The sequence below is a fragment of the Carcharhinus amblyrhynchos genome, chromosome 2, assembly GCF_965287045.1.
Source record: "Carcharhinus amblyrhynchos chromosome 2, sCarAmb.v2.hapA, whole genome shotgun sequence".
In the NCBI taxonomy this organism is placed as follows: domain Eukaryota; kingdom Metazoa; phylum Chordata; class Chondrichthyes; order Carcharhiniformes; family Carcharhinidae; genus Carcharhinus; species Carcharhinus amblyrhynchos.
Window position 1 is genome coordinate 115,964,612 of NC_137325.1, and position 23,204 is coordinate 115,987,815.

Sequence of the window (23,204 nt, forward strand, 5' to 3'; positions counted from 1 at the left end):
GCAAGTGTAGGTCATATGGCCATTCAAGACTACTCTATCACTCAGCAAGATAGTTTCGCTTTGATCTCAACTCCACTTACCAATCCAATGCCCCTTGACTTCCCCTGGTGTCCAAGAAGTTTTACTGGTAATGTTCAAAAGCATTTTTAAGTAAATAAAGATTTGCAAGTCTAATGAAGAAAGTACAGGAGAAAGTTTGATGTGGAAAGATCAAGTAAATGGTATATTACATCAGATTCAAAATATTTTACATAACTCCTTGTTTTAAATATCAGAAAACCTAATTTTTTTTTGTTTCTTCACTACCATCCCCAGAATGCAAGTGCAGTTCAAAATAGCTAGTCATCAATAGAGAAGCTCCTCCGAATGTAAATTATACATTGTTGTTCCCTTTACATTTGGTATTCTTGAAAATTGCCATGTTGAGTGCATAATTTCGACAACGTGTCTTTTTTAGCACTGCTTAAGTTCTGTACTACCAAACAACTTTTTTGAATTTCCCTATTGGGCAACGTTCTCCAACCCAAAATATGAATTGTTAGGCGTTTTGAGCCTTCAAGTTTGCTATTTTCTGTCTGGAAGCTTTTGTTACATAATTCTTGAGTTGGACTGCCATTTTTTTAATGCAGCATCTGAAAGCCCTTGCTTTCTCTTCTTAACTACAGCTCTTGTCCTTTTGAGGAACTTGGTTGAAGTCTAAATAAGTGAAGTACTAAGTAATTAGCTCTGTTATCCATTTTTAGATGTATTTTGCTGCTGAAGGAAAAGCTTATATTTAAAAGAAAATGCTAATTTGCATCAATTAAAATATTCACCTGTTCTTGTGGTTTTACTTCTAGAAGAAAATGAAGTAGTGAAACTGAAGGGACCAGTAGATGTGAAATTAGAAGATGTGAAATCAGGACTCCTACTCTCTCAAGACACTGTTGGGGAGATGGCAAACCCATATGTTCACGATGATGCTCCAGATCCTAAATCAGTGCTGAATGCAGAGGACCATGAAGAGGAAAAGAAAGGAAAGATTCAAAGCATACATCTACCTGATATCAATGGTGAAATAGGTATGGCTTGCAATAACTATTTGCATGGGTATTCTGAAACCATGACTTAAAAGGTTCCATGGAATAATGAATAATAATTACAAAGCCATATTCATTTTCTTAATCATGCAGTTTGTTCTTGCACTTTGGTGTTTACTCACCATGGAACTGACAGAAGAAGAGAAAATTTTATGCTTTTGATCTTCTGTATTTGCATAAAATTTGTTGACTTTTACAATGAATAATTGCAAAAAATGATGATTAACCTATTTTGGAAAAATAAAATTGTTTTTTTTCCCTGTACAATACAACCTCACCCATGGCTAAAGTTCTAGGAAAATCCAAGCTACATCCACCATCTTTATCTCTTTCCTTTAAGTAATGCATAATTCCGTGGAAATGGAGATTGGATCAACCAAATTTATACATAGAAGTTCTCCACTTATTCCTGCATCTCCCCTCATTCTTGTAAACTCCAATGAGTATAGGCCTAAACTGCTCAGTTTAGTGAATCTTCTCTGAACCACCTCTAATGCATTTGCGTCCTTCCTCAAGTAAGTGGGCCAAAACAACACAGTACTCCAGATATGGTCTCGCCAATGCCATATACAGTTGCAACAGCACTTCCCTACTTTCGTACTCTATTCCATGAGCAATGAAAGCCATAATTCCATTAGCTTTCCTTATTATCTACTGTACCTGCATACTAACCTTCTGTGATTTATTCTCAAGGACTCCCAGATTCCTCTGCACCTGAAGCATTTTTAAGTTTCTGTCCATTTAGATAAATTGCCTTTTTATTCCTCCAACCAAAATGGATAACCTCACACTATCCATGTTAAATTCCATCTGTCAAATTTTGGTCCATTCATCTAACCTATCCCTATCCATTTATAAATTTCTTATTTCCTGCAAATTTTTGGACCAAGGGAGGAAATTGGAGCACCTGGAGGAAACCTATTTGGAGAGTTAGTTCAGACATGATAGGCCAAATTGCCTCCTGCACTTTAAACATTATGTGATTCTCTGATTAGTGTGGTCTAACCAGTGTGCTTCTTGATTTACTTTCTTCCTACACTTTTCAATCCTGAAAAAGTCTTACAATGAGGGTTTAATTCTTCACTTGGATTTTAAATGAAACATCTGCAGAGATTAAAAATTGTACAGTGACTAGCAATACCAGTGTTACGTGTATTCAGCACATTACAAGTGATTCACACAGTGAAGTATATTGTGACTCAATGGGATAGCTGGGATTTGAAGAGTAAGAAGTCTCTCAACATCAAGTCCAACTTTTGATGAAGTCACTCACCTGATGAAGGAAATGCGCTCCAAAAGCTTGTGTTACCAAATAAACCTGTTGGACTTTAACCTGGTGTTGTGAAACTTTTTACTGTGCCTATCTCAATCCAATGTCGGCATCTCTACATCAGGACTTGAAGAGGTAAATGCTGAAATGGAGAACAGCACTCAACAGTCTCTGTGATTGTCAAAATCAAATAAATATGTTGTATGTTCTTGAAATTTATATTTGTTTAATAAACTTGATAGACTAATGAAAAGCCAACTGTAAAATTTAAGTTGCACTCACTTGATTAATGTAATTAATTTTCAAATTTCAAAGAAAATAACCAAGTTAGTTTTAAGAGATCTGTTTCCTCTTTTTTTTAAGAATTAACCCTGTAGTTTGTTAGTTTTAAATTCCTCGCATTTTGTATGAAACATTGCTTTGGTGAGTATGTCGTCAAGTTTCTGGCTCCATGCTTTGGTTACCTCAGTTCTTGATGTGCTCTCAACATTTTATTTTGTTATTGCTTATCACTTGTTTTATTCATCCTTATTTGTACAGATGGGCTGGAAAATCAAGTCAGTGAGCTTTCAGGAATTCAACACATTACAAGTGACTCAGACAGTGAAGTATATTGTGACTCAATGGAACAGCTGGGACTTGAAGAGGTAAATGCTGATCATGAGAATGGTGCTCGATAATCCTTGTGATTATCAAAATCAAATAAATGTTGTGCAAGGAACAAATGCAACAACAAATATTAACGTGTTCTTTCCATCAGCCAATATAGTTTTAAAAGTCCTGAACATTACTCTGTGAACCAATGGCATTGTAGTAGTCTGCTTAGAAAGAAGCCGTAAGGTGTCGGTGATTAACCATAGTCCATGTAGACATCTCTTTCCATTAGAGAGAGAGAGAGAGACAGTTGATTATAAATAACTTGAGGTACACCACTTCACAAGCATGGGACATGACAAGAAGATAGGAACTATCCCTCCATGAACTATCACAGCTGGTATGGGGATTGAACCCATGCCGCTGGCATCACACTGTATCATAATCGAGCCAAATGAGCTAATCGACCCCCAAAGGAATAAAGCAGTAGGTGTGCAGAATATGTTATATATCTATACGTTAGATTTATAATCTTCAGATCCTTTCATCGCCAGACATTTTGAAGTTAAAGGAAATAATGTGACATTATTTGCTTTAGATTGGTGTTTATTTCTATCGAAATGGACAGATTTCTAGACTTACTTAAATGCTCATTTATTTTGACTTAATTTCAAAATCAGATCAACTTGTTACATCCATACCCAGACTTCCTTTTAATTTATCTACTTGGAACTAACCTGTATTCTGTCTTCTCATCCTTGTGTTACTTGGTTATGAAATTGCCTTGTCCCTCTTTTTTGAAGGCCAGCTGATCAGTGTTGGACAAATTTTCCTTCTTTCCAGATACATTTCAAGGCTTTAACCTGCACATTGGTCACCTAGTTACATAACTTAACGTCATCAGGAACTTTTGAATTAGGAAATGCAAACAGCAAAGGTTCCACAACAGATTTGTGCAGGAATCCAATGCTCTTCTTTGTTCCCGACCTGCATATATAAGAACATAAGAACATAAGAAATAGGAGCAGGAGTAGGCCATCTGGCCCTTCGAGCCTGCCCCGCCATTCAATAAGATCATGGCTGATCTGTCGTGGCTCAGTTCCACTTTCCCGCCCTCTCCCCATAACCCTTAATCCCTTCTCTTATCAAAAACCCATCAACCCGCTTCTTAAAAATATTTAGCGAGGCAGCCTCCACCACTTCAACGGGCAGAGAATTCCAGAGATTCACCACCCTTTGAGTGAAGAAGTTCCTCCTCAACTCCGTTCTGAACCGCCCCCCCTTTATCTTGAGGCTGTGCCCCCTAGTCCTACTGTCTTTTTTGAGCGGGAAGAGTCTTTCCACCTCTATCCTATCCATCCCATTCATCATCTTATACGTCTCAATGAGATCTCCCCTCATTCTTCTAAACTCTAACGAGTACAAGCCTAGTTTATTCAGCCTCTCCTCATAGCTCAACCCCCTCAACTCCGGTATCAGCCTAGTAAACCTCCTCTGCACTCCCTCCAAGGCCAAAATATCCTTGCGCAGGTGCGGCGCCCATATATGCTTTATTTATACCTAATAAAGGCCCTCAGTTAGAAGAATGTTAAAATGGTTCATAGAAAACAATGTTATAATTAATTCAACTCTTATTTTTATATCTTCTTATCTATCTTGATCTCTTGTTCCATTTCTATATTTTATCCCTTGCTACCACTGTCTATTTGTACTCGTTTTGATTGCTATCTCACTGTCTATCTGCAAGAATTATTTGAGTGATCTGGATAGTTTGGTAGAGTCAAGACCAGCCCAGACTGATGGGACAGAAGTCAGTTGTCTCTGCCAACCATAAGGACATGACATAAATTTCAAGCAGCCTCAGCTTGACTCCCAACTACCATTAAATTTTCACCTTTTTTTCTCTCCTATTCAAGTGATACTGCTGGAGGTTTAGAACATAAGAACATAAGAAATAGGAGCAGGAGTAGGCCATCTAGCCCTTCGAGCCTGCCCCACCATTCAATATGATCATGGCTGATCTGTCGTGGCTCAGTTCCACTTTCCCGCCCTCTCCCCATAACCCTTAATCCCCTCGCTTATCAAAAACCCATCAACCCGCGTCTTAAAAATATTGAGTGAGGCAGCCTCCACCACTTCAACGGGCAGAGAATTCCAGAGATTCGCCACCCTTTGAGTGAAGAAGTTCCTCCTCAACTCCGTTCTAAACCGCCCCCCCTTTATCTTGAGGCTGTGCCCCCTAGTCCTACTGTCCTTTCTGAGCGGGAAGAGTCTCTCCACCTCTATCCTATCCATCCCATTCATCATCTTATACGTCTCAATGAGATCTCCCCTCATTCTTCTAAACTCTAACGAGTACAAGCCTAGTTTATTCAACCTCTCCTCATAGCTCAACCCCCTCAACTCCGGTATCAGCCTAGTAAACCTCCTCTGCACTCCCTCCAAGGCCAAAATATCTTTGCGCAGGTGCGGCGCCCAAAACTGCACACAGTACTCCAGCTGCGGCCTCACCAATGCCCTATACAGCTGCAGCAAGACCTCCCTACTTTTATATTCAATCCCCCTCGCTATGAAGGCCAGCATCCCATTTGCCTTCCTGACCACCTGCTGCACCTGCAAGCTGGGTTTTTGCGACTCATGCACAAGGACCCCTAGGTCCCTCTGCACCGTCACCTGCTGCAGTTTTTCGCCAAGTAAGTAATAATCCTTCCTACCATTATTCCTACCAAAGTGGACCACCTCGCACTTGCCAACATTAAATTCCATTTGCCATTTCCTGGCCCATTCGCCCAGCCTATCTAGATCCTTCTGCAGACTCTCCACACCCTCCGCACAATTTGCCGTTCCCCCAATCTTGGTGTCATCAGCAAATTTCGACACCCTACACTCGGTTCCCTCCTCCAGATCATCTATATAAATGGTAAAAAGCTGAGGCCCCAGCACCGACCCCTGGGGCACTCCACTAGTCACCATCCGCCAATCCGAATAGCACCCATTGACCCCCACTCTCTGCCTCCTATTTGACAACCAATCCTCTATCCACGCTAACACCCTACCCCCAACTCCATGTCCCTCGACCTTCTGCAATAACCTCTTGTGAGGTACTTTGTCAAACGCCTTCTGAAAATCTAGAAAGACCACATCCACCGGCTCTCCTCTATCCACTGCCCTAGACACATCCTCATAGAACTCCAGTAAATTTGTCAGACACGACTTCCCTTGAATGAAACCGTGCTGCGTCTGCTCTATCAAGCAATTCCCTTCAAGATGCCTCGCAATTTCCTCCTTAATGACAGATTCTAACATTTTACCTACCACAGACATTAAACTAACCGGCCTATAATTCCCCGCCTTTTGCCTGGCACCCTTCTTAAACAACGGCGTAACATTAGCCGTTTTCCAATCATCCGGCACTTCCCCGGAATCCAGCGACGTCTGGAAAATAACCACCAACGCATCCACTATCACCTCCGCCATTTCTTTCAGAACCCTCGGATGCATTCCATCCGGTCCTGGGGACTTGTCCACAATCAGCCCCTCCAGTCTGTCGAGCACCGCCTCTCTAGTAACAGTAATGTCATTAAGACCCTCCAGTCCTACCACCTTTCCATCGCTAACACCCGGCAAATTATTCACGTCCTCCTCCGTGAAGACAGAAACAAAAAAGTTATTCAATACCTTAGCCATATCCCCATCCCCTACCACTAGGTCCCCTTTCTCATCCTCTAAAGGACCAACGTTCACCCTAGCCAGCCTCTTCCTTTTTATATATTTATAAAAACTCTTGCTATCCTTTTTTATATTAAGCGCTAGCCCAGCTTCATAGTTTCTCCTACCCTTCTTTATCAACTTCTTTGTCAATCTTTGTTGACATTTAAACCTCTCCCAATCCTCTTCTCGCCCACTACTCTTAGCTACTCTAAATTCCTCCGCTTTTAACACTTTCCTTCACCTCCTTCGTTATCCACGGCTTATTACCTCTCCTCCTACGGTCCTTTTTGACCATCGGAATAAATTTCTGCTGAGCACCAAGAAAGATCTCCTTAAAGATCCTCCACTGCTCCTCAGCAGACCCTCCCTCCAACGCGCTCCCCCAGTCCACATTCGCCAATTCTTCTCTCATCCTACCGTACTCCCCTCTATTCAAACAAAGTACGCGTGTCCGGGAACCCACTTTCTCCTCCTCCATCTGCACCAGAAACTCCACCATACAATGATCACTCTCCCCAAGAGGATCCTTCACCGCAAGGTCCCTAATTCTACCTGCCTCATTACATAACACCAGATCCAAGATAGCTCGCTCCCTCGTCAGCTCCAACACACACTGTTCCAGGAAACTATCCCGGCAGCATTCCAAGAACTCCTCCTCGAGCCCACTGCGTCCAACATGGGTCGACCAATCAATATGCAGATTGAAATCCCCCATAACTACGGCCGTCCCATTCCTGCACGCCGCACTTATTTGCGCGTTAACAGCCCGCCCCACCTCCAGATCATTATTCGGGGGCCTATAGACGACACCCACCAGCGTCTTCCTCCCTTTGCTGTTCCTAATCTCTACCCACAACGATTCCACGTTCTGCTCCTTGGCTCCAATATCATCCCTTGCTACCACCGTGATGCTATCCTTAATCAGCAGAGCTACGCCCCCCCCCCCTTTTCCCTCCTGCCTATCCTTCCTAAACACTTGATAGCCCTGTACATTCAGCTCCCAGTCCCTGTCACCCTGCAGCCACGTCTCTGTAATGGCCACCAGATCATATCCATTTGTGTCGATCTGCGCCACCAGCTCATCCACTTTATTCCGAATGCTTCGTGCATTCAGATAAAGCGCTTTCATCCCAGCCTTCACCTGGACCCTATTTGCCGTAACGCCACCAACTATACTCACGCCCCCTACTCCCTCTATTATTGGGACATCCTCGGCCTCTTCCCTTACCTGTACCCTCTCCTTAACTTCAGACCTCGTAACATCACCTACCCTCGCACCCCCCCCCCCCCCCCCCCCCCCACCGCCCCAATTAGTTTAAAGCCCTGTCTACAGTCCTCTTTACTCGATTCGCCAGCACTCTGGTCCCAGCACGGTTCAGACCAACCCCATCCCGCCCGAACAGGTCCCACCTATCCCAATACTGGTGCCAATGCCCCATAAATTCAAACCCATTCCTCCTACACCAATCCCTGAGCCACCCATTCACTTCCTTAATCCTGTCAACCCTACGCCCGTCTGCACTCGGTTCAGGCAGTAGCCCAGAGATAACCACCTTGTCGGTTCTACTTTTTAATTCCATTCCCAGCTTTTCATACTCCCTCCCCAGATCCTCAGTCCGCATTTTGCTTACGTCGCCGGCACCCACATGTACTACAACGACCGGATTCTCACCCTCCCACTCCAGGTTCCTCTGCAGCCCAGCTGCGACATCCCGTACCCGAGCACCAGGCAGACAACACACCCTTCTGTGCACTTTGTCATTGTGACAAAGGACAGTGTCAATACCCTTCACCCCACTATCACCAATCGCTACTACGTTCCTTTTCCCCCTCTCTTTGCCTATGTCCTGCTGCATCACTGTACCGTGTGCAGTTTGCTCACCAACCTCACCTGCCTCGTCCTCGTCCAGACTGGAAGCAAGAACCTCAAACCTGTTATGCAGATTAAGAGGCTGAGGCCTCCACTCCTCACCCCCCTTCCTCCTCCCAGCAGCCCCCTCTTGTCCCTGACCCTTAGAGTTAGCCAGTCTGGGAGGGGTGGATGTCACTTGCACCCCATTGACAATGGCACCCTCTCTCCCCCTGATGAGCCTCAGTGTCTGTCGCTCAGATGCCAGCTCATCTACCTTGAGCTGGAGCTCCTCCAGCAACCTGCACTTACTACAGACATGGTCACTGGGAAGGACCCTGGGGTCCACCAGTTCCCACATCATACAGAAACCACACATCACATGCCCCTCCATTATTCACTGTAGTAGTCTTGAAAAAAATTTTTTTTTCCTTGTTGTTTCAAACGAACTCACCTGGCCTTTTTTCCCTCAAGCCCTTTTTGATCTTAAGCCCTAATAACTCACTCTGCTTCCCCCTCACTCCACTGCCCGCTCCGACGCTGCCTGCTGTCTACACCAGGCCTCCTTTTAAACCTGGCACTGATTTAAAGCTGTCTGGCCCACAAATCCCTTCTAACCACTCCCTCAGAATTCTTAAAGCAGTAAATACAATAAATAAATGCTTTAAACAGTTGTACAAAGAACAAAGTGTTTTAAACTTATTTTAAACAGGTTTTTAACAGGTAAAATCTTAGCTCTCTCTCTGCTCCTTCACTCGTCTGCTGATCGCAAATTGCTATCCTTAACAAAAGGATCTAAAATTTAAAAAAAGAGACAGTTGCCCTAAATGCTCCTGGAATTGCCATGAGGTATTTTCAAACCAAGTCAAGGGAGCTGGTAGAAAGTGAAAGTATTTCAGTGACCATATTCACCCGTCTGAGCAGGAAAATTCCACAAATTAGCACAGATGTGATATGGGGCATTTCCATTCAGAAAATGCTTCCAAATTTCCCATTTCCGTTTTGAATGTAAAAAGCCAAAAGGATAATTTTATTAAAATCCCCCGTTTGTGTTTTTATTGTTGTTTTGGACTTTGTCTTTCCTTCTAAAAAAATGATTTGTGGTAATTATTCTGTGTGGCACTTTAGGTTACTTTCTCATGGAGATATCGTGTAGTCAGAAATTTGAGAAACTAAAGTATAGTAAATGGCTTTGTTGATGTGGCAGCGATTCTCTTCGTTGCTAACCTAGGATCATCTTTCAACTCTGCTATTACTGCCTAACTCGGGCTTGTCTAATCTAGGGCCTGCAGGCCACTATGCAGCTTGCAAGGCCTTTCTATCTGGCCTCTGTGTTCAAAATGCTGGAAACTAAATTTGAAGATTCTTTGAGTTTCTGCTCCTCCAATGACAAATGTTTTCTGTTGATAGGATCACTAATTGGGGGTGTGTGTGTGTGAGGAATGCTGCTGAAGTGGTGAGGAGAGAAATGGGGACGTGAAAGAGGCTGCTGGTGGAGGAGGGCAAGAAAAAGGCTATTAGTGTGGGAATGAGAATGGCTGCAGATGGGGTGAGTGAATGAGAGCACTCTGAGCTGGTAGTGAGTCAGACAAACCCAATTTGACCCTCACTCAAATGTCCATCTTTATTAATTGCTTATTTTTAAATTTCCAATGTATAACTCTGACCTTGCTTTTAGCTGTTTCTTTTCTTCATACCTCAACACTTTAGGGAAATTTGTGTTTAATATTGAACCAAACCTTATCCTTCTGAAATTTGCTTATGTTTTTGAGTGAGAAAAATATTGAAATGTACTCCCTTGCATGAAAAGGTGGGACAAGCCTGGCCTAACCAAACCTACCTTCCATTGTTACCTATACCAGAAACCTCTTGACTGTGTGCATGTTTGGAAATTACTCTTAATAGTCATAAATGAAACAAAAGCGTACTATATTAGCCTGAACAAGTAACGTGAATTTACTAATCAAATGAAACTTTGAAGTTTTTTTCTTGGGTTGCAGCATTTTTATTTAAATATGCTCAAACATGAATTTGTAATTTTGATCTTTTCAAGCACTGTAAACATGTTATTTTATTTCATTTTTGTAGATTTCAGAAGCTGACTTTCGTGGCAGAGAAAATTTTAACAGTTCTCCAATAACCTCAGAATTTGGTCATGGTCAGCTAATGGAAAAAATAAATAATTCCAAAACAGAGTTAGAACATTCCCCAAATTCCCTTGGGAAATCCAGAACAACTAAGTTACAGCATTTGGGAGGAGAAGGAGGTGTTACCCATGGTGGTGAAGATGCAAAGTCAGGTGGAAGTGGCCCTCACAAGGAGAAGATAACTAGCAAAAGAACAGATTTTCATGGGTCCAGGAGAGGGCGAGGTATGTTTTGATTGAAAGAGGATCTTCACTTGAATTATTGGCCCACAAAAATGTCCCAAGGACTTGTTTTTGTGATCAATTTTGTTATTTGTAGGATGTGACTTATTTTCTTTCTCCTATTTGAAACTACACTTGTCATGCACATTTCCCTTCTACATAAAATTGAAGATGGCTTCCCAGGAAACGCTCACTTAATTTTATAGTTGACTTCTATATGTTGACCAGGGTTGGAATTTTCTGGCAAATCACGGGATTCTCTGGTCCTGCTGCAGTAAATAGAGATTTGGCTGAGTGCCAAATTCTCTGTACTCATGATGGGGTGTGAACGGCTGGAAAATTCCAGCCCAAAATTAAGAGGGCGGAAAGATGTCATCTTTTCCCCCTCCTGTAAATAAGGTATATGGAGTTCGTAATTACAAGCATTACTCGAACCCTTGATTAATAAGGGGATCAGGGGTTATGGGGAAAAGGCAGGAGAATGGGGGATCGGAAAAACATCAGCCATGATTGAATGGCCGAGCAGACTCGATGGGCCGAATAGCCTAACTCTGTTCCTGTGTTTTATGGTCTTAGTGTAAATGTCATAGTAATGCATAACAATGTAAACAGTGTTACAATTAAACAACTTGCATTAATAATGTAGCAGTTTTGAACAAGGGCAGGCATCTCAAACCACTTCTGAAGTGTAATTTCTTTAGTGGAATCTCCTCAAAACTGCGATTTTTTTTTCATCATCTGGATACTTGGGGGAGCACCAAGTTATGCACCATTGTCATTTGATTATCACTGGGCTAAAATCCTGGAACTCCCCCCTTAACCATGATTGTGGAAACACTTCTACTATGTTGCTTTCTTGAACTGCTGCAGTCAGTCAACTACCACCTTCTCAAGGGCAACTAGGGTAGGGCAATAAATACCAGCCTTGTTAGTACATATCCAGTATTTTAAAGATGTGCCAGTGTATTGGTCCAGAAGAGCCACCAAGTGGAATTTCACTCTCTGCCCTCTCGTCTCTTTATGAATTAATTTTCTTGATTAATAAAGGGATCAAAGGTTATGAGGAAAAGGCAGGAGAATGGGGTTGAGAAAAAAAAATCAGCCATGATTGAATGGTGGAGCAGATTCAGTGGGCTGAGTGGCCCAATTCTGCTCCCACATCTTACGATCTTATGAACTTTCCAATTCTGTTTTAAATTATTTATATTCTGTGCTTGAACAGTTCTTCATGGCAGAGAATTCCACATTCTATCCATCATTTGTTAAAAGATTTCTATCTACCCACCTCTGTTAATTTTTATAATTATCTCTCATTACAATCTTGCTGACCAGTAGAAACAATTCATCTTGCCATAATTCTCCCTCATATTGACGTCTATTGAATCACTGCTTAATATTCTTGGATCCGAATGTCTTTGCCATTGAATTTCTTAGAACATCAAAACGTATGTAACCATTCATCTTCTAGACATTGTGTTTGTTCTGTATTGTTGACAAATTGAATTTTTATATTGTGTTCCTGTTTACCTTTCAGGTAATAGGATGCAGCCCTTGAGGGATGGTTTTCAGATCACACAGCTGGGTAATGGTGGTGATGGGGAACGAAGGGGCTCAGAAAGGCTACAAAAAGGCAATGTCAATGAACAGATCACAGTAGCACTCATCAGACTCCAGGAAGATATGCAGTGTGTGTTGGAACGGCTTCATATGTTAGAAGCAGTGACTGCTTCTCAGGTATGCGCTAATCACAAAAAAAAGTATTTGTAGATGTCAACAAATATGTAATTGTGTTCTTCTGATTCATGATTATAGTTTCTTTGATATAAGATCATATTGTGCAGACCCATAGGTATTAATGCATTACTTTGGTGAATCAAGGGATGGGGAATAGATTTGTATTAAAGTGCATTCACAGTAAGAAGCCTGACAACACCAGGTTTAAGTCCAACCGATTTACTTGATAGTAAACTCACAAGCATTAGAGGTTTGCCTCTTCATCAGATGAATGGAGAGTACTGGCCTCAGACAAAGCATATAACAGCACAGACAGTTTACAGATTACTGATTAGAATGCGAGTCTTTACAACTGACCTGCTATTCAAGTCTTTAAGAGGCTGACAATGTGAGTGGAAGGAGCATTGAGTACAGGTTAAAGAGATGTGTATTGTCTCCAGACAGTACAGTAAGTGAGGTTTTGCAAACCCAGGCAAGTCATGGGGGTTACAGATAGTGCGACATGAACCCAAGATCCCTGTTGAGATCGTCCTCATGTGTGCGCAACTTGGCTATCAGTCTCTGCTCAGCGACTCTGCGCTGTCGTGTGTCGTGAAGGCCGCCTTGGAGAATGCTTACCCGAAGGTCAGAGGCCGAATGCCCGTGACCACTGAAGTGTTTGCCAACAGGGAGGGAACAGTCTTGCCTGGTGATTGTCGAGCGATGTTCATTCATCCGTTATCGTAGTGTCTGCATGGTCTCCCCAATGTACCATGCTTCGGGACATTTTTTTCCTGCAGCATATTAGGTAGACAACATTGTCTGAGTTGCAAGAGTATGTACCGTGTACCTGGTGGATGGTATTCTCACGTCTGATGATGTCATCCATGTCAATGATCTGGCATGTCTTGCAGAGGTTGCTGTGGCAGGGTTGTGTGGTGTTGTGGTCACTGTTCTCCTGAAGGCTGGGTAGTTTGCTGCGAACAATGGTCTGTTTGATGTTGTGCGGTTGTCTGAAGGCAAGAAGTGGGGGCGTGGGGATGGCCCTGGCGAGATGTTCGTCTTCATCAATGATGTGTTGAAGACTCCGGAGAAGATGTCGTAGCTTCTCCGCTCCGGGGAAGTACTGGACAACGAACGGTATTCTGTCCACTGTGTCCTGTGTTTGTCTTCTGAGGACGTCAGTGCGGTTTTTCGCTGTGGCGCATCGGAACTGTCGATCGATGAGTTTGTTCACAAATCCATAAAAGTTGCAACACAAGTGGAGAAGGCTTATGGAATGCTAGCCTTTATAGGAAGGGGTATAGAGTATAAAAGCTGCCGTCTAATGCTTCAGTTGTATAGAACGTTGGTTAGACCGCATTTGGAGTACTGCGTCCAGTTCTGGTCACCTTACTACCGGAAAGACGTGGAAGCTCTGGAGAGGGTTCAGAGGAGGTTTACCAGGATGTTGCCTGGTATGGAGGGGCTGGGTTACGAGGAAAGGTTGGAGAAACTGGGACTTTTCTCCTTGGAAAGACGGAGGTTGAGGGGGGGGACATGATAGAGGTATATAAGATACTGAAGGGAATAGATAGAGTCGATAGTGAGAGACTGCTCCCTAGACTGGGTACAAATACGAGAGGTCATGATTTAAGGGTGAGGGGGGAGAGGTATAACTTGGATGTGAGAGGAAGGTTCTTTACGCAGAGAGTTGTGGAGGTATGGAACGCGCTACCGAGTAGGGTGGTGGAGGCAGGAATGTTGGACTCGTTTAAGGTTCAGTTAGACACATGAGTGAAACGAGGATGGAGGGTTATAGTAGGGGCTATTAAATAAGGTCAGAACCTCGGGAGACACCGGAAATGCAGACTTGTAAGTTAACGTTTTTGTCTTTTTATTCCGCAGGTGGAGGTCCACCTCGTTGTCAAACAAGGGGCATGCACACGGTGGGTCGTGCATGGGCTGCTCTCGGAGGTTCCAGGAGTGGCCTAGTACTTCGTGTCGGTGTGTGTGCTTGATCCTGGACCGGTAGATGGGCGCCGCAACAGCTCAGTGACTAGCACTGCTAGCTGTGCAGATACATGGATCTGGGCCTGTGTCTGTGGGAGTTTGTGCATTCTCCCTGTGGTTGCGTGGGTTTCCTCCGGGCGCTCTGGTTTCCTCCCACACCCTAAAGATGTGCTCTTAGGCTAATTGGTTTACCAAATTGACCCCTGAATCTGGCTAAGTTAGGGGTTCCATTCATAGACACGCAGGGTAGAATAGGTGTAGGGTGATGCAGTGGCGCGGGCTCGTTGGGCCGAAGGGCCTGTTTCCCGTGCTGGGTTGTTCTTTGTTCTTTTAAACCCCAAGAGGCCAACAGCGAGCACAATGAGTCAGCCAATGAACCAGAACAGCCAACAGAGAGATCTGCAGTGCAGCAACCTAAGAGGAAGGAATCGAATTGGACTCCTCCGGAAGGCCACTGCCCTCAACTGGACATGTATGCCCAAACCATCAGGTGCGTTAACACCAGATTCATCAGCCGCACTCGCAAGACAGCCCCAAACATCACCCAAGCACAACGCAATGCCATCCACGCTCTCAAGACCAACCGCAACATTGTCATCAAACCAGCAAAGGAGGGGCCATTGTCATACTGAACAGAACGGATTGCTGTAAAGAAGTGTACCGACAACTAAACAATGAGGAACACTACAGACAGTTACCAGCAGATCTGACCAAAGAACATACTCGTCAACTCAACACTCTGATCAAGACCTTTGATCCAGACCTTCAGAGCACCCTCCATGCTCTCATTCCATGTACTCCCCGCACTGGAGATCTCTACTGCCTCCCAGAAATGCACAAGGCAAACACACCCGGCTGTTCCATCGCATTGGGCAATGGGACCCTGTGTGAGAACCTCTCCGGCTATGTCGAGGGCATCCTGAAACCCATTGTACAAAGAACCCCCAGGTTTTGTCGCGACACTACGGACTTCCTACAGAAACTTAGCACACATGGAGCAGTTGAACCAGGGACACTCCTCGTCACAATGGATGTCTCGGCGTTCTACACCAACATCCCCCACGATGATGGCATTGCTGCAACTGCCTCAGTACTCAATGCCGACAACTGCCAGATTCCAGGTGCAATTTTACAACTTATCTGCTTTATCCTGGACCACAACATCTTCACCTTCAACAACCAGTTTTTCATCCAGACACACACAACAGCCATGGCGACCAAATTCGCACCTCAATATGCCAACATCTTCACGCACAGGTTCGAACAAGACTTCTTCACTGCACAGGATCTTCAACCGATGCTATACACTAGATACATTGATGACATTTTCTTCCTTTTAGACTCATGGTGAACAATCACTGACACAACTATATATCAACAAGTTCCACCCCACCATCAGACTCACCACGGACTATTCTCCAGAATCGGTTGCATTCTTGGACGCATGCATTTCCATCAAGGACGGTCACCTCAGCACCTCACTGTACCGCAAGCCCACAGACAACCTCACAATGCTCCACTTCTCCAGCTTCCACCCTAAACACATTAAAGAAGCCATCCCCTCTAAACACATTAAAGAAGCCATCCCCTCTGGACAAGCCCTCCGTATGCACAGGATTTGCTCAGGTGAGGAGGATCATGACAGACACCTCCAGACGCTGAAAGATGCCCTCATAAGAACAGGATATGGCGCTTGACATATCGAGCAACAGTTCCGATGCGCCACAGCGAAAAACCGCACTGACCTCCTCCGAAGACAAACACGGGACACAGTGGACAGAGTACCCTTCGTCGTCCAGTACTTCCCCGAAGTGGAGAAGCTACGACATCTTCTCCGGAGTCTTCAACATATCATTGATGAAGACCAATATATCATTGATGAAGACGAACATCTCGCCAGGGCCATCACCACACCCCCACTTCTTGCCTTCAGACAACTGCACAACCTCAAACAGACCATTGTTCGCAGCAAACTACCCAGCCTTCAGGAGAACAGTGACCACAACACCACACAACCCTGCCACAGCAACCTCTGCAAGACATGCCAGATCATTGATATGGATGACATCATCACACGTGAGAATACCATCCACCAGGTACACGGTACCTACTCTTGCAACTCGGCCAACGTTGTCTACCTAATACACCGCAGGAAAGAATGTCCCGAAGCATGGTACACTGGGGAGACCATGCAGACACTACGACAACGGATGAATGAACATAGCTCGACAATCACCAGGCAAGACTGTTCCCTCCCTGTTGGCAAACACTCCAGTGGTCACAGGCATTTGGCCTCTGACCTTTGGGTAAGCATTCTCCAAGTCGGTCTTCACGACACACAACAGCGCAGAGTCGCTGAGCACAGACTGATAGCCAAGTTCCGCACACATGAGGACGGTCTCAACAGGGATCTTGGGTTCATGTCGCACTATTTGTAACCCCCATGACTTGCCTGGGTTTGCAAAACCTCACTTACTGTACTGTCTGGAGACAATACACATCTCTCTAACCTGTGCTCAATGCTCCTTCCATTCACATTGTCAGCCTCTTAAAGACTTGAATAGCAGGTCAGTTGTAAAGACTCGCATTCTAATCAGTAATCTGTAAACTGTCTGTGCTGTTTATATGCTCTGTCTGAGGCCAGTACTCTCCATTCACCTGACGAAGAGGCAAACCTCTAATGCTTGTGAGTTTACTATCAAGTAAATCGGTTGGACTTAAACCTGGTGTTGCCAGACTTCTTTCTGTGTTTACCCCAATCCAACGCCGGCATGTCCACATCATGACTATTAAAGTGCATTCCCAGTCTTAACACTTCCAGTGACGGTCTAGTTAAGATATTTGTGTTTCCCCACGAGGTAAGACAAGAGACAACTTGCAATTGCTTAATATTGACAAAAACTATAGGATGAAATGCTGTTTTTCTTTAAGACATCTCCACAAGTATATAAAAAATGAAAGAGCAATTTCAGGAGAGTCTCCTTATGAACAGTAATAGTAATTGGAGTGTACTTAGTTTGAAATGGTTTCACATCAACATTTGGAATAATGGTAGCATTTTTAAAATGTTTTTCTCTTTATCCATTCAACCTTGCTTACATCTTATTCAATAAGCAAAGCTATGAAATTTATTTTCTTTCTTTCCTATCACAGACCAAGTCTGAAAATGCCCAATCAAAGTTTAAGCATGGTAAAAGTGATAAGGTAATTGTTACGGCATATTAATATAATCAATTGTAAATCATTCTGAAGAGTTAAGGAAGTAGAGTTAAGTTTTTAAACTTGCAGTGTTCTATTTCCCCAGCACAAATGTTTTCATAGATAATAGTTTAATTATCATATTTTCTTTTAATAATTTTCTATTTGTGTTAAATTATGTAGCCAGGCACAACACTATCATATGGCTTCTTCAGTATTTTTAAGTTTAGTTTTTAGTGTCACATTAACACTAGAATGAAATTACTATGAAAAAAGCCTGGATGTTGTGTACAATTTTAATTTTTGTAAGTTTTATGCAATTCATATTTTTATTGCTGAAAGACAGCATTTGTTTTGTGTACGTGTGTTTTATTTTCCATTCAGAGACCATCCTGGTGGCCTTTTGATGTTTCTGGCCGTACTATAGCATTTGCAATTCTTTGGCCTGTTGTCGTCCAGTTATTGGTACATATGTATTTTCAAAGGAGGAAGAGGTAAAGTTTGAATAAGTTTTTTTGGTTTCTACTCACCAGAAATGACTGCAACTTGACTAATTTTTATCTCACTTCTGTCTCAAATTCCAGGAAACCAAATTAGGTATCCACCTGGGATCGTGAAGGCTGCAAACTCAGAAAATTAGACAGCATAGACATTGTGACATGATGGTTTGCGTTTGTTCATTCAGTGGTATTTTACCTTAACGTAGTCCAATTATGTGCATTTTGCTTTAATGCTACCATGAATGCACTGTATGTAACTAAATACTATGACATTAATGATACTTGAACCAAATAATTCAATTAATTTAACTCTGGATGAATTTAATAATTATCTTTTAAGTTGTATTCTGATTTTTAAAAAATTTATGTGACACTCATCGTATTGAATGTAAGTCAGTTTAGCTGCATATGGTATAGCTAAAATTGATTTCGATGGAAAAGGGGAAATTCTAAGCATTAGAAAAATATAAAATACTTGATTGATAATTTCTAGTGTTTTAGCTAGAAATCAGTCAATAAAATGTTGCACCTTAACAGTTCTTTGGCCAAATTCCTTGCCAGTTGGGTGTCAGTGAACCAAGGATTTCATTTTTTTCATTGAAAAATCTTTAGAAGAGCACTCAAGTCCCCCTGCTGTCCCAGGCAACATTCTCACTCGACCAATATTACCAAAGCAGATTATGTGGTGATTTATTCATTTGCTGCTTATGGGATCTTGCTGTGCACAAATTGACCACTGTCTTTGTCAACAAAATAGTGATTGCACTTAAAAAAAATTTGCTTGTAAAGCAATTTGGCACATATTTTTTCCTTTCTGTGGTTCATAATTCAAAGATTATATAATGGGAGCATACGTGTGTGCACACACAGCTACCAAACACAAAGTAATATCCCCCCCGGATTGTCGTAATAGAATGGAGTGCTTTGACCCATTGATCAGTTCCTTTGGATGACCTATTAGATGGATGTTTTGGTCTTTGTTTTATGTAGTTTATTGTTTAGCAATAAGCCATATAGAATGGACATAGATGCTTATCTCCAGCATTTTTGCTGGAGTATTGGCTAAAATTGAGATAATGTAATCGGGCACTAATATACTGAGATTCATCCATTCGATACAGCATTAATATCTTTTCTCTTGCATGTATTTTTATTTATATATTATTGTCCACTGTGAAGTCTACGCATATCAATGCTGTTAATAGTTGTACAAATTAAACTATATGAAAGCAAGTGCAATATTTTTTCAATTGCATTGTAATAAAATTGCAAACTAAAGATGATAAATCTCACAGGTTATCTAATAGCAATTTAATACCAATTTTAAATTAAAATGAGTTACAAGATCTAGTTTATCAAAGCATATTATTACAAACATTTTTATGAATATTTAGAGTTCTGCTAAAATCTCAGGCTCCTATTCAAGAAAAAATACTGTAAGCATGAAAATAATTTGCAGAATATAGCTTTAAGCATGATAGATATGATATATTTTTATCATATGAGCCACAAATAAATCTTTTTGCTTGACTGTGTTTTTGTTATTTTAAAAAATGAAATTAGGACAATAAACTACTCAAGTATTTTGTGTGCGTGTGGTCATGTTCTACCTATAAATCCTGGCTAGAGTACCTTTTGAGAATTTCTAAGCTTGTTCCAGTTGTAGAAATTCCAATTTTTAACATATACAGATATAGTTAATTTGAATATTTAATGGGATGCATGTTTGATTTTTTTTGATCATCATGTAAAAAAAAATTAGAAAATAAAATAAATAGGCTATTTGGGCTTTAGCTGAATTAATTCGCATCCCTCTCAGGCAATTTTGAAGCTGTATGTTACTCTGATCAGGTAGAGTATTGTGAACAGTTCCAGTGACATAAACTTGTCATCCAAACCTTAAATTAGGGGGATAGTAGTATAATGTTAATGCTACAGGACTACAAAGAAAATAGGAGCAGGCCATTCGGCCCTTCAAACCTACACTACCATTTAACAACATGGTGATTGTTTCTCAACATCATATTCCTGACAATTCCCCATATCTCTTGACAGCTTTTAGAGAATGTAGAAATCTTATTTATTTTCTTAAATATATTCAATGACTTGGCCTCCACAGCTTTCTGCGGTAGATTGCTACAGATTCACCATATAGAGTGAAGGGGTTTCTCCTCAAAATCCTAAAATGGCCTATCCCTTATCTTGGGACTGTGACAACTTGTTCTAGACTCACCAGGCAGAGGAAACAATACGCCTGCATCCAATCTATTCAACTCTATCAAATTTTTATGTTTCAATTAGATCCCTCTCATCCAAATTCCAGTGAATATAAGCCTACCATCCCAGGAATAATTCTGGTGAACCTCTGCTGCACTCCGTTTATGGCAAGTATATCCTTCTTGGGTAAGGAGACCAAAACTGCACATGTACAACTTCAGTCGGACATACTTGTTCTTGTACTTGAGTCAACTTGCAATGAAGACCACCATACCATTTGATTAGTAATTACATATATTACTTAGGCTCATTCAACCCAACAATCTATGTTGGTGTTAATGTTCCACTTGGGTCTCATCTAAATTACTATTGCAACCATCTTTCCTTCTCCTTCATATCTATATTGTTCATTTCAGTCACTCATTACGGTATAGAGTTCCTGGCTCTTTTCACATATTTTCTGAATTCAGTATTGGACTCCACGATGGCTTCTAGTTCTGCTCTTCCCCACAAGCAGAAAGCACACTATCAAAATATTCATAATTGTAAAGACCTTTATTAGGCCTTTTTCCGAGTTTATATTCTTTCATGGGATGTGGGTATCACTGACTGGTTGTGCCTGCATTTGTTGCCTGGAAATGGGCTATTTCAGCAGGCATTTACATACTTGTGTATCTAGAGTTACACATTGCCAGACCAAGAACGAAGCACAACACAGCATGGGAAACAGGCCCTTCAGCCCAATGAGCCCGTGCTGCCATTTTAACATTGAGTCCCCTCTCCACCCATGAACCTTGTCTATGCTTATGGCATTCCATATTGAGGGAAGACTAATTTAGGGACAATTTGTTACACTAATCAGCCTAACAGCACATCTTTGGGGTGTGGGAGGAAACCCACGCAAGCACGAGGAGAATGCGCAAACTCCCACAGTCACTGGCCCAAATCCATGTATCTGCACAGCAAAGTGATAGTCACTGAGCTGTCGTGTTGCCCAGCATCTGGTCCAGTTTAAGCGTACACTAACGACGTGAACATAAGAACATAAGAAATAGGAGCAGGAGTAGGCCATCTGGCCCTTCGAGCCTGCCCCGCCATTCAATAAGATCATGGCTGATCTGTCGTGGCTCAACGTGAAGCACTAGGCTACTCTCGAAACATCCAAGAGCAGCCCTCGTACGACCCATCGCGTTTTTGCCCCTCGTTGGGCAACAAGGCGGACCACAAGCACCTGTGGATTAAAAGAGAAAAACATCAATATCATGCACATCCTTATACAAACATTCAAGGGAATCCCCAGAAGCTCAAAAGTAAAACAAGTGAGCCAGAAAATATGTTGGAAGGTTCATAGGAATCAATTGATTCCCAGGGACGTCCCAAGGCTCCTGAACCTTATTTAAAACAGTATCCTATATCCCTCCATCTCCATCCTGCTCATGTGCCTAAGTAACTCTTAAACAACTCCAGCGTGCCTGCCGCCACCACCTTGCTTGGTAGAGCATTCCATACCCCCACTACCCTCTGTGTGAAAAACCTCCCTCTAACATCCGAATTATACCTCGTCCCCCTCACTTAAGCCTGTGGCCCCTCGTAATGTGCGTTTTCAATCTAGGAAAAAGTTTTCCACTGTTTACTCTATCTGTACCCTTCATAATCTTATATACCTCTATTAGATCTCCCCTCAGTCTCTGTCTTTCTAGGGAAAACAGCCCCAATTTGCCCAATCTTTCCTCATAACCCAGTCCTTCCATACCAGGCAACATCCTGGTAAACCTCCTCTGCACTCTCTCCAGGGTCTCCACGTCTTTCCGATAGTAAAGCGACCAGAACTGGACGCAGTACTCCAAATGCGGACTAACCAATGTTCTATACAACTGCAACATTAGACTCCAGCTCTTGTACTCTATACCCCTTCCTATAAAGGTTAACATACCGTGAGCTTTCTTCACAACCTTCTCCACCTGTACTAAGAATGGCAGATTTCCTCTAACATTAGGGGAGGCAGTGGCATTGTCACTAGATCAGTAATCCAGAGAGCTAGGGGAATGCTCAGGGGAGCCAGGTTCAAATCCCACCATGGCTGATAGTGAAATTAGAATTTAATAGAAATCTGGAATTAAAAGTCAATGACTGTGAAATCATTGTTGATCATTGCAAAAACTCATCTGGCTCACTAATGCCCTTTAGGGAAGGAAATCTGCTATCCTTACCTGCTAACCTCAGAGCTATAGCAATATGGTTGTCACTTAACTGCCCTCCAGGATTAGTAATAAATGCTGGCCCAGCCAGCAACGCACACATCCCATGAACAAGTTTTTTGTAAGCTTGTTCTAGTTGTAGAAATTCTCAGTTTCAAACATATACAGGTATAGCTAATCTGAATATTTATTGGGATGGATGTTGATTTTTTGATTGTTACATGAAAAAAAAATTAGAAAATAAAGTAAATAGGCTATTTGGGCTTTAGCTGAATTAATTCACATCACATAAGCCATTTAGAAGCTGTATGTTATTCTGATCACAGAGTATTGTGAGCCAGCGATGCACACATCCCATGAACAATTTTCTAAAAAATTCATTCTTGGATAGCACTTGCTGAACAAGATAGTTTACTCAGAATTATACTAACAATGAATTATTAGGTGAATGTGCAGCATAAATCACTTACCTTAGAAGCTACAGCTATTCATTTTAAGGCTTTTGACAAGGTTTC

General features: G+C 42.2%; 1 protein-coding gene across 2 annotated transcripts in view; it reads left to right on the top strand.

Annotated features, from left to right (window-relative positions):
- Positions 1-19,860, top strand: part of acbd5a (acyl-CoA binding domain containing 5a) — a 119,916-nt gene extending 100,056 nt beyond the window's left edge. For both annotated transcript variants that reach the window (XM_080211618.1, XM_080211627.1), the window contains 7 exons: positions 840-1,061; positions 2,890-2,996; positions 10,592-10,874; positions 12,406-12,605; positions 17,730-17,780; positions 18,159-18,268; positions 18,359-19,860. In XM_080211618.1, the coding sequence (XP_080067744.1) occupies positions 840-1,061; positions 2,890-2,996; positions 10,592-10,874; positions 12,406-12,605; positions 17,730-17,780; positions 18,159-18,268; positions 18,359-18,371 (986 nt within the window). In that variant the 3' untranslated portion in view covers positions 18,372-19,860. The remainder of the gene's footprint in view (positions 1-839; positions 1,062-2,889; positions 2,997-10,591; positions 10,875-12,405; positions 12,606-17,729; positions 17,781-18,158; positions 18,269-18,358) is intronic.
- The last annotated feature ends 3,344 nt before the right edge of the window (positions 19,861-23,204 follow it).